This window comes from Monomorium pharaonis, chromosome 2 (assembly GCF_013373865.1).
Source record: "Monomorium pharaonis isolate MP-MQ-018 chromosome 2, ASM1337386v2, whole genome shotgun sequence".
Taxonomy (NCBI): Eukaryota; Metazoa; Arthropoda; class Insecta; order Hymenoptera; family Formicidae; genus Monomorium; species Monomorium pharaonis.
This window is the reverse complement of record NC_050468.1, coordinates 26,986,646-26,999,219: the sequence shown is the minus strand read 5'-3', so window position 1 is coordinate 26,999,219 and position 12,574 is coordinate 26,986,646. Positions and strand designations below refer to the sequence as shown.

The 12,574-nt window shown below is 35.2% G+C and overlaps 1 protein-coding gene across 3 annotated transcripts; it reads right to left on the bottom strand.

The window, feature by feature from the left end:
- Positions 1-7,818: 7,818 nt before the first annotated feature.
- Positions 7,819-12,327, bottom strand: LOC105838094 (innexin inx7). 3 transcript variants are annotated; one of them, XM_012683384.3, is made up of 7 exons: positions 11,838-12,327; positions 11,441-11,531; positions 11,253-11,325; positions 10,783-10,960; positions 9,823-10,133; positions 9,073-9,263; positions 7,819-8,207 (listed from the first exon to the last, which is right to left on the bottom strand). In XM_012683384.3, the coding sequence occupies exons 1-7, from the start codon at positions 11,929-11,931 to the stop codon at positions 7,904-7,906; spliced, it is 1,242 nt and encodes a 413-aa protein (XP_012538838.2). In that variant the 5' UTR covers positions 11,932-12,327; the 3' UTR covers positions 7,819-7,903. The 3 variants fall into 3 exon arrangements, with proteins under 3 accessions (XP_012538838.2, XP_012538837.2, XP_012538839.2); XM_012683383.3 differs by having other exon boundaries at positions 9,793-10,133; positions 11,838-12,323; XM_012683385.3 differs by having other exon boundaries at positions 9,793-10,133; positions 11,857-11,948.
- Positions 12,328-12,574: the final 247 nt, after the last annotated feature.

Here is a 12,574-nt window from a genome sequence, read left to right as displayed (position 1 = left end):
TCGTAATTGGTTCGAGTGACTATTAAAATATTTATCTTTCAATGTATCGTCTTCGTGATAAGCTTGCAGTTAATCTCGATAATTAAATTTATTGAAATGTCAACGCCACGCATGTGCCATACATTGCGATAATTTCCTTTCGCTAATTAAGCCGCATATGGGAGAGTCGGCAAGATTCACTCGTTCATCTTTGTACGTCTTTAAACATCGTTATCTTAATTAACATCCGCCTACGCGCGCTGTCAACGAACCGTTTGTGGCATACAGGTCGAAAAATGCATGCCTCCACTCTTCACGGAATTTTTCCATGTAAATTCAGAAGCCGCTATTGTTGAAACCGCCGACGCGCACAATGGGACACGTTTGTTCCCGTGACTCTTAAACGCCTTAAAAAATTACAACTCGGCCGATTGATTCTCATCGTGGCTACCGCTTCGTCGGTTGTCCTCGTTAACTGCTCATATTGACCATTGCATCGCTTCGTGTATATACCGTGCGTGTGCAGCTATGCAACGCGTACTTTGATAATAAGTCACGGCGGTGAATGTAATTTGTATTTTTCCATCGCGATGCGCGTTAAGGACATGATACATTTTCATTTAAATCAACGTACATATAAGAGGCTGTTGAATAGGGGTGTTGCTCTGTTTTCACGATGTTATATATATATTATAATTAATTTGCTGGAAGGTTAACGTGTTAACTCTCTAGAGACCGCAGTCTTATTGTCATTAAAAAATGCTTTTGTTTAAAAATGTCTTGTAAACGAAAAATCAATTTTTCTTTTTCTGATATTTGAACCTTGATAAGAAACATCAATGCTATATATTTTCATTTCAGTTTTTAACACAATACAGAGACCCTGGATGGAGTATTATGAAGGTTACTGGAGACCCTACATTAAAAAATGTCTTTGGAATAATCTTTTTTACTCTCTAAATTACAATCAGTGAAAACTCGACCAAATCAGTGAAAATACACTGACTTTCAGAAATATACTTATAATTATTCACTCATTATGAAACAATACACTGGTCGTTCAGTGATAATACATTAATTCTTAAGTTAAAATCACTAGAAAGCAATGAATGCTCATTGACTATCACAGTTCTAAGTATGCAATATAAGTATGAATATACGCTGACTGCGATTTAGATAGTACTGATTTTTATTTAAAAAACGTGTCGAAAGTGAACGTGCAAATATGCAACGCTAGTCTCTCAGATCTCTTCGGTTCAGACTGCAGAAATTATTTTGGCGTTATTTCGAAGAAACGACGTGCATAATTCTTCGCAATTCCGCTCGTCTCGCGAACGCGAACAGATCTAACGACCTGTATACGAGTGAAAACGGATAGGATCGATTGGTCAAGTATCTCTCGCAATAAATGGAAATAAATACACACGACCGCTCTTTATCGGGAATCGCCCAAGTTCCTTGACCTCGGCGGACCTTTCACTTGTGTCCTTTTTTGTTTGTTCGCTTTCGGTACGTTGTCCGGTGAAGCACTTCGATCACGACCGTAATTCGTCCTGCGCACGTGAAACCACGCATTCCGATCTCTCGGCCGCTGCCAGAGAGGTTGTTAGACTGGTTTGCAGGAGGGTCACGAAATTGAAAACCGTTGTGACTCAATCATATCGCCTGTGATGTATTCATGCGGCGACAGTTTCCCTCTGTGACTTCTGTCGTCTGTCGAACGTTTGAAACGTGATCTGAGTCGACCTAAGACTGAAAGAATCGGCCATTCTTCTTTCTAAATTGAAATCGTTATTCATTGAAAGACACTGCTATACACGGGAGAATTTTCTCTTAAAATTTACCTTGAAAATCTGATAATTGTGAGATAATGTGTGACCTCGAGAAATTTTACTATACTTTTTAGTAAAATTTACTATGCTTTTAGTAAATTTTATTGAAAGTATAGTAAATTTTATTATATTTTTAGTAAATTTTACTAAACAGTATAGTAAAATTCCTCGAGGTCACACATTATTCCACAATTACCAAATTTTGAAGGTAAATTTTAAGAGAAAATTCTCTTCGTGTACTTATATCTTGATTTTGTACATATGTAAAATACGTTTGGTCGAGCATTATTGCGATGTAAATTAATTAGTTTTTTTCGTATATATCAAATATTTCGCCCCTTAATTAACTTAAAAACGAACATTTACTAAATATGTACAGGCAGACATGTAAAAGCGTAGAGGAAACATGTGCAGCAATTTCCTTTAAAAAAATTGCTCAAAGTAGATCTTTTTTTTCGCAATTTAGATTATTCCTTTAAATCTGCGTTTTCTTCATTCTTCTTTCAATGACACAGTCGTAATGTTTGTTGTTGAAAAGTGTTACCTTTAAACATTTAGAGGAGATACACATACATGAAGTAACATCCATACACAAGCAATGTCACACCACACATCTGGCGTCCTAGATAGATTAAGAGCAACCTGTTGCTCGTACATGACGTTTAATGTTCTTCGTATCACATCGCGTGTAGCATATGGTCGGAAAAGACAGATGTCTGTACGTCACCGCACAAGATTGCGTATTGTTGAGCGAGAAGTTTCTTCTCCTTAAAACATGTCTCATCGCTCTTATTAACCTCTGAAAATGCCCATCATCAACGTTTATTGATCGAACGACTCATTCGTGAAGACTTCGCAAGACTTTAGAAAAAATATATTTATACTAGTACATTCATAAAGAGCAAATTTAATGCAATATCTAAAAATTTAACTCTATATACAGATGAGAAAATAGTTTTATGTTGGACAGTCAAAATAATTAATCAGCTTGATCGATTAAAAGGAAGCTTTTGTTAATTATTACCGGCGGCAATAAGAAAATGTTGTATATTTTGATAATTAGATAGGAAGTTGAAGCATGATGAATATTGCTGCAAAGAGTGTTGACATTCTAACGACTAGTTTAAGCGTCCAGTATAATTATTTTTAGATCTGTATTTCAGCAATATTGTTCTTTCCGTGCACATATCTTTTCGCGAGCACATTTGCGAGATAAACGGAGACAACGTCTTCTAGACTTACGACGCGCCGAAATACGCAACGTACGCAACACAAGACGCAAAGTAAGACGATTACGGCGCGCAACTCGTACCCGACATCCGTCTAAACCGTAGATTTTATCTTTTTTACGTGAAGACGATTCGTGCCGCCCGTGGCATGCAAATATCGCGTGCAAATGCGCGCCCTTGCGCACGTATCGCGCGGATGCATCTGAATTTTCTCACGAAGATCCGGTGATGTGTAGCATAATCTCTCAACGAAAAATGAACCGCGTTCTGCATTGCGTCCACGCGCAGGAGACACACAGGAGACGCACGCCATCGGCATATAAGTAACGAGTGCGACCGTAGGCGCCTTTCGAAGGCCATCCCTTTCGTTAACCCTCTCGACGTGGAATGAAGAAGCACTCTGTGTGGCCGAAATAAAAATAGTAGTTCTTCCCGTACGCACATGTGCGCCCAAACTGAACTTCCTTTCTTGGAAAAATGCAACAGTAGCCTCAAAGAGCTAGAGAAGTCATTAAAATTGATTAAACTGAACCAAGCAAATTTTCGTTCCTCAATATCTTCCAATACTGTCGTTTAAACATTTTTTAATAATAAAAAAAAAACAATACCTGCAGAAGTAATGCGTACAGCATTATTAAGATTATAATTTATTTATTAACGTCATCGTTAAGTGTGAAATATAATGCCTGATTTTATTATCGGAATGTTTTCTTTGTTTAAAATTATAAAAAATATTTTTTTGAGAGAATATATATCATTCAGCTAACTCTGTAAATGTTCTAAAGAATATTTTTATAAATATTTCGAAGATATTACTGTTTTACAAAGAAAGCCGGAAAAATTATATTATGAATGCAACCAGAACCTGAAAACGATAACATCAATCCGAACGTGACCCAGGAGGTCAGTCCGGGGAAGCAGGATCTAAAGCGAAACTGAACACTTAAAATACACAGATGTTTTCCAGATTTCTTGACCGCCTTCTGTTTTTCTACACAACTTTGATTTCTTACATATGAATAATAAAATGAGAGAATTTCGGTCAAAACGGAACCTAATGAGAATTTGTAAATCTTACAATCTTCAGTTCATGCAAACTGCGCGTCGCATCATATATTCGTCAGTCTTGAAACACAGCTCTAATTTAAAGGAAGAACAATTAAATTAATGAGGAAATTAATAATGTTACTGCTAATAAACATTTTATAACACTATAAAGAATTTATTACAAAAATTAATATGGAGCTCTTTACGTTTGACATTTTTATTTGAATTTCATTTAACTTTGAATTTCATTTATTTGTATTTTTCATGTATAATGGAAATGACGTCAGTCTAAAAAAACTTTTGAATATTCAATTAGTTACGCCATCAGAAGACCAAAGTTACCACACGTGAGCACCACAAGTGTTTCAAGCGCAAACAAATGGAACGTTATAAAATTTGCATTATTATACACAGAAAGTGACTAACAATAATTGTGAAAACGTTTGTTTCTCGGAATTGGCTATTGTATTGAAATCTTATAATTAACTGAAAAAAGAAGGGAAGTATTTTATAAAAAAAAAAAAATATATATATATATATATATATATATATATATATACATCAAAAAGTCTTTTATGGAAATAATTTAACTCACAATATTTATATATTAATTAAAAAAAAAATACTTTTCTATAAATTTTTAATTATAATTTTAAATAAGATTTTCCTCTTTTTAAAAGCTTCTCGCGCACACATAACCATGTTTATAGAGAGAAATCTCCGAATATCATTATCATTATCTTCAGCACCCGGAAATCCAACATCCGCTAGCGTTAATTCTCGGACTACTTGGAATTTATCTAGAGACGAAAAATTTCATATCTGGGTCTCTCTACAATTTTCTCTACGAAAGATGGATATAACTAAAGTAATTGAAAGATGCCGTTAGAATCATTGCTGACAATATCGACGGTCCCCATGGTCACTTGCAATCTTCTCAAGGTTGTAGACACGTGCTCCGTTCACCTAGACGCGAGATAAGCTTCATTACAAAGATACCCGTCGTTTCTGAAAGACTTACTACGGAGATTGCGATCGATCGGCTCGATTTATCCGGGTTTGATGCGAGGACGACGCAGAACAAAAGAAATAAGCAGCAACTTCATCGCCGATCCGTCGGTCTGAAGTCCAAGTGCGCCGACTTGCAGGCACAAAGCTTCACGGTAACCGCCTCTCTTTTTCTCTATTCTCGTCGCTTCTCTCGTCATTTCTCGATCGAGAGAACATAATAGAGTTCCGGCCGTGACGATTTCAGCTCATCGGCCCGGACTCTCAGGTTTCTCGGTATGCATCCGCACGAAGACAAAAGCTTGCTGTAACGAGAGTTGGAAAACCTCGTTGAGAAATCTCTGGATAAAATCTCTGGATCCCTGAACTTCGTGTATCGCGATATATAAATATACTGAATATCCGTTTTATATCTATATATCATTTAGTATACTTGAAACATTTGTGCATTTCTTTTTTTTTTTACCATCTAGTTGGCTGTAATTAATTATATAACATTTATGTTAATTCTTTTTACAGCTACAAACAAATACTTTCTAAAGATGTTAAAGTATATATAAGAGTAGCTTAATTTTTAACTATTTATAAAGTAATGAAAGTTAACTGCAGACACGAACGCTGTGAGGTGTGTAAATAAGTCTGAAAAAAAAGTGCGTTACTGAGCGTTATAAATATTTATTGACAATAACCTCGTCTTGAAAAAATCATACGTTACATAAACACTGTGGTTTGTTTTAGCATACAACATATTTTTACCTTGATCTCGGTCATGCAATATGTGGACAATGTTATGTAATTATTTATAAAAAATATGGTTTTTATATAAATTAAAGACTACGATCTCAAAATCTAGACTAAAATTCCCTACGTGAAAATCTATTACGGCGAAGATATCTCAGGTAACATGTTATTGTTTTAAAAACGTTTTATGAACATTTCTTTGAAAATCGACTTTTGGAAACATTTCCAATTGGTTACAATGCCCTTTCGAAGAACGTTAAGAAAAACGTTTTTTCTGATTAAAAAATGTTTGAGAAATGATCGAAATACGTTTATTTCTTTATTCACGAAAAATTTGCTTTTTCACAGAATTAATAAAATAATACGCGCGCGCACCTCTCCCTCACACACACATTTACACATATGTATCTTTTTATTAAAATTGAATAAACTATTAAAAATTTATATATATAACTTTTAATAATTTCTTTAATTAATTTTATAATTAATTTTAATTATATCTATAAAAACGTAAAAAACTATGGTTTTAAAAACGTTCTGTTGAAACGTTACTCATTGGTGCTTAATGATTAAAAAACCTTGGATACGAAGGGTATATGAAACGAACGTGTACCTAAGACATCTTCGATGAAAGGTATTAAATATAAAATAAATACTCACGAGTCTTTTGTCGAGCCGATATTTTTGAACGACTTGATAAGGTAAGATACGCGAGTAGTAACTCTTGAGAGCAGCTCCGGTAAGAGTCGAACCGTAAAAATCTAAATGTAGTGATGTAGTCGAACGCGCGAATGTTCGATACTAGGTCACGGCACAATTTCAAAGGCCTTAACAACTTAACGATCCAAACTATTGTCGGGCCCGTTTATTGGATTGGTGTAACGTACGTACGTATTTACGTACATCGCTTGTACATACGCGCGTATGTGCTCGACATACGATCGCACGTAACGCACACGTGAATCCTCCGTATGAGATAGTTAAAAAGCAGGGTTGAGTAAGTTAATATATCTTTTTTAATTAAGTAAAAGTTAATAAATTATAAAGTTTATTTGGTTAAGTTAAAAGTTACATGAACAAAAAGCTAACTCGATGAAAGTTACGTAAAGATTAAATTAACTCAAGTTAAAGTAAATTTTGAGAAGCATTATTTATATATTAAATTAAAAAGCCATATAATTTATTTAGATTACCAACACAATTATAATATCGATCATAAAATATATGTAATATTTTCTTTGTAAATTAAATTTATATGAAATAACAAAAAAATTGTTTTTTTTCTATAATTTTTTTGCACAGATAAACAATGTTTAACTAAAAAAATGTTAATATCAAGTTTACATGTTTCAAAAATGACTAGTTTAAGTTAAAAGTTAAAAGTTAAATCATTTAAAATTAATTAACTTAAAAGTAATTAACTGTTTATTTTTATTATTAACTTTTAGCTTTTTAACTGTAGTTACTACCCAACTCTGTTAAAAAGACGATCGACTATGGGCACACAGTTATGTCACTCATAGTGCGTTCGCGCGCGCACACAGCTGACAAATGCGGCGAGCCCGCGACGGACGCACGCGAGACGCATTATTCTACAATCGTAGTAAATCGCGGCTAAAGTATTATACGTTTATACATAAAGAGGCAATTTGGCAGTGTTATAATACGCGTGTGAACGCACGCGATTGTTTGTCCCCGTACATGCGCGGTATATAGCATTTTGCTATTCGTTTTATATCATTCTGCATTTTTGCACGCGAGATAGCGATCTCGAAATGTAATCACGTAAATTTTGCGCGATAATCGTCGCGTCGTTACAAAATTGCGCGCAATTGGAGCAAATTTAACCGATATTCATCCATTGAACTACGCACTGACCTCTTGGCGATGTTCTCATGTTCTCGTTTCTTGTGACATAATTAATGACGTTAAAACTAATATAACACCGCTTGAAATCTTTTCAAATCAAGAGGAGAGAGATATGAATTAAAAAAAAAATCTATTCTATGATCTATTCGTCCATGTCGTTGGAATTTCAGATTCTTAAAGCTGTCTATTTACAGGTCATCATTGTTTAGAAACTATTTTATATTCGTTCTCATTCATGAGAGGCTTATCTTCCCAATGCTTCTTCAGTTCCTGCTCCACGTCCAGCGGCAAGATCTTGTAATGCGCGTGACGCCGGTTCTCCAGGTCCTCCGCCAAACTCTGAAGGAGCTCCTTGAACACATAGTTGTCCAGATTCTTCGCGATGTAATAGAGAAACAGCCAGTCGCCGAAGTAGTACTCGTGAGTGACCCTGAGTACGTTCCACGGATTGTACTTTCCAGGGCACGCCATGGAGAACACGAGTTTGTTGAATGACGTACTTCTGCAAGTGTAGGAAAAAAAAACAATGCAAATGAAAATCGCTCGCCCGCGGCATCACAATCGAGCGCGGTCTGTCGTCATTTTTATATTAAACAGCCCTTATCTGCGGCGCAGATTAACGTCAATGTTAGTCTTTCATATATCGTTTCTTACATCATTTATTGAGCTATTTTTAAGTGGGAATATTCCTAGATCTCATTGACGTTAGATCCGCCATATGTTGAGCTTTACAATCTTCATATTACGAAATGTAATAACAGCACTTTTATGAAATGTTATAAACTTTACCTTCTAATTTATTACAGAGAATGTGCTGTTAAATAATATTATTATTTCTGTAAATAAAAATAGACCGGAGAGAGATGAGATGTATACTGTAAAAAATTTGTGTAAAATTATATTTAGTATAGTAGGTAATTTTCATACCTACGATAATAGGTGTAAATTTTCGCGAGTTTATAATTTTACAGTAGACAAGTAAAAATAATTTAATTTGTAATAAATTTATTTACAGTGTATATACAAGTGTAAAAAAACAAATCAAAGAATTATTGCAAAATTTATATACAAAGTTATAAGCACGCGACAATTACACCTCTTATTAGGGTCTCCAAATTGCTCACTATAATAGGTGTAATTTTGTATGTACAAATTTTTTACGGTGTAATTATGCCACACTGAGAAGACAAAAGAAAACTGTAATAAAATTGCGAGGAGTAATTATTTTTGCAACCAGCGCGATATGATTTACGATATTTGTAAATTCGTCAAACGAGAATTGAGCGATTATTAAGGCGAGAATTTATGAAGCTACAGAACGTAACACGCTGACGGCGGAAGAATATGTAGAGACCAAATTTAGCAACCTCGAGTGAAGGAGTATGGTCAGTAATCTCCAAACCAATCCCAAACCGGTTATCACTGCCAGTATGATAAACCAGAACCAAAGGAACGTATAGATCTTCTCGTTAACGATGTTCAGTGCCATAATACACAGCGCGTCATGCTTTTGTATGGTGCCAGAAGAACCGTACTTATGAAAAGTGCATTTGGTCACCTGGTAAAACATGGTTGTACATCTATAAATATAATTGTTGTACATCTATAAATATTAATTAGGTAAATTGACATTTCTTAACACTTAAAGCTAAACTTTCAACGCTAATAAAAATTACCAATCTGCCGATCTGTTGAAAAATTAATAATCAAAGAGATTTTGAAGGATGAAAAAGAAAGTGTTTTAGATTTTGATAATTTTAATAATCAAATAAATATTTGATAAAAGTTTTGCATTTTAAAATCCAATTTTAAAGCATTTACTAGAATCCATTATAGCAAATTAATAATACCAGATTATAATAATTCGTGAATTATTAACAGTACATTTAACAATAAATTTCAATAATAATTTGATGTTAAGTACAAACAGTATAACCGCTTAAATGTAAATTAATTATTGCTGTAAGTATCACGGCTATTAATATTCCCCGATATTATAATTTATATCATGTTAATGTTATTATAGAAACAGTAACATCAGCTTGAATAATAATATTATGCAAAATCTAGGGCAACATGTTATATACCTTAGGGAATACTATATCGAGTGGGCTCACTTTATCCTTCGACGCTGGTACGGAAACTACCGACCGACCGAGATCCATGAAAGCTCCGCCGAGGAACCAGTCGGTCAGGTAAATTTGCATGATCAGGTTTACGAAATTCAGAAGCTCGCAAAACATCAGACCATATGCCCACGGACGATTCAAGTGCAGGCGATTTATGAAGGCGGTGCGAATCCCTTGTATCTTTTCATCGCGATCCTTTATCGACGGTACGTTCAATTTGTCGTTCACCTTGATCTCCGTTTCATTTAATGACAGAGATGCCATGTGTAATCCTGACACCAGCAAGCTTAGCCGACCGCCTGAAATTAAACAATTGCAAGAATTACGACGATCTTTGCGCACGCCGCGCGATATCGCCCGTTAATGCTCGACTGCGTTTCTCTGTATTCACGCGTGTAAATAATTTGTCCGAATAACAATTCAAATGATTTTAGATTTTTAATTATTCAAATGATACTGATATTTCTTCAAGAATATTTTATATTTTTCGGGGAACCGTTGATCTCCTCTGTTGCACGTGCACTGAAAAAACAGCTTGGTAATAATTGATAATAATAATCAAGTAATATTTCATTATTGTTGGATAATCGTTTAATGATCGATTGATTATTATTACTCTACGTTTGATTACTATTAATGTAATTGCTATAAATATTTGGTTATATAATGTTATATTAACTGAACGTTTAGTTAAAATTATGTCACCAAGGCTGAATTGCCACCAAACTTTTTCTTCAGTGTTACTATTCGCCGGTAGTGCAAAGTAATTTTGCGAATAGCGTAATGTTACATTGTAAGTAGGACACCGTATGCAGGTGTTATGTGATTAGATCGTGACGACGAGAAAAGATTAATGATGATTAGCTCGGCGCATTTTCAGATAAACGCGCGCGGTCGTAAACGTCGCGATACGTCAACGCGAGACGGCGAGAGGCTGGTATAAACGACCTTCCGTTTTCCGCCATAGGTAATGCGGCACATAAAAGAGGAGCGCCTGGAAGAACAGAATAAAGGGCACCCATTGATAATAAGCGTGATGTATGACGGGGTCGTCTTTGGCAGCTGGTCCAACGCCAGGATGCGGTAATTCGCCCCGTTCTATCGCGGTAGCATTCAGATGCTTCACCTGAAGAGCAAATCAGTTCATAATAATAGGGTAGCGTCTGCGGGGAAACAATTGTATTCCGGTTTTCAAAACTCACAGACGGGGGGGGGGAAGAAGGGGGGAGGTCTTTACAATAATTTCTCGTATGACAACTTTATTTCGGCCATTGATTTCCGTATTTCAGTGTTGCGAGTAAAATAACGAACACACATACGTGCGCAATTGGTAAAAACACTCACTTTATTAACGATAAAATATCACTATATCGAAATGGCACGGAATCAGTTGAGTTACATTAGAAGTTGAGACTTACCACGGTATACGTGGACATAAAGAAGCAAAAGGTCTCGATGACGTGAGATGCCACACCATTGTCGGCGATACACCTTTTCAAAATGACAGGAATCCATGTTAGATGGCGATCTTGTACGCTTCTTAAACTCAATGTAATTGTAAACAGTTTATTGCAATCAAAAAATTATAAAATCATCGCATGTATACCTTATGTGTTCTCCAATAAATTGTCTGGAGGTGACCAGAATGGACGCGACGAGAAGCAGTAAAAATGTAGCCCTGTAGTGTAATCTGAAAACTAAAAGTTATGCATACGTTCTTTTTATCACTTATTTATTATCGCGTATCTTTTTTTTTTTTGCTTTCCTACTTAGCTAACGTGACATGTCAGGTGTGTAATATTTTTTAAGTAGGCGCGTTACGTAAAAGCGATAACTAATTGATAATTAAATTTGTGCGATAATTTTTTAGTGACGCAGTGACGCGATAAGCAAAATTCTTTCGATCGTACATCGTCAATTTTCATTGTGTGTCAAATGTCAGAGATAATTCTATAATGTAGAGATTCGATCACATATAGTGTTAGGATCGAGACATCTGTTACCGAGATTATCAATGGCTACCGAATTCTGGTTGACTTTGAATTTGACGTGATCCTTGAGGACCGAGAAGGCGGCGAACACGGTGCTAGCCGTCATGCCGGTCGAATTTCCACGGCTCTTCCGGAAGTAAAGTTAACGTGTCTCCGTGTTTGTTTGCCCCGTGCACGTCGATTTACGCGAATATTCCAAACCTCGTGCCCGTATCAAATTGCAGAAGCAACGCGACGCTTTATAATCCACCATGGAGTACCGATCGAGGACTGAATACTCGAATACTCGTGAGCATCAATCTCGCAACCTCCTTATCAGAAGACGATTACGCAGCTAGAGGAGACGTTCCACAAAACTTGGTATTATCGAGAGAGAGTATTATTATTGTTAAAATGTTCCATTCGTTCCAGATAAGAGCCGATAGCGCGAAGTTGAGCGCGAGAAAGCACAGTTACAACTGCGACTCGAAGAAATGAGTCTGGGAATAAATTAACGTAACACTCTATTAAACATTCGTTAATTTTGAAAAAAGTAATTAAGAAACGTTTTTTATTATTTATTTATGCTTATTTAATAGTATTTTTTATTTTTTTATTTACTAATTTTTATTAAAACATTCTTAAATATTTATGAGCTTATTTATGATATGCCAATATTTAGAATCTTATGAATATTTAAAATCTACTTCAATAATTTGGGAATTATAAATTTTAAACTTTATAATATGTAGCATCGTAAAAATAATTTT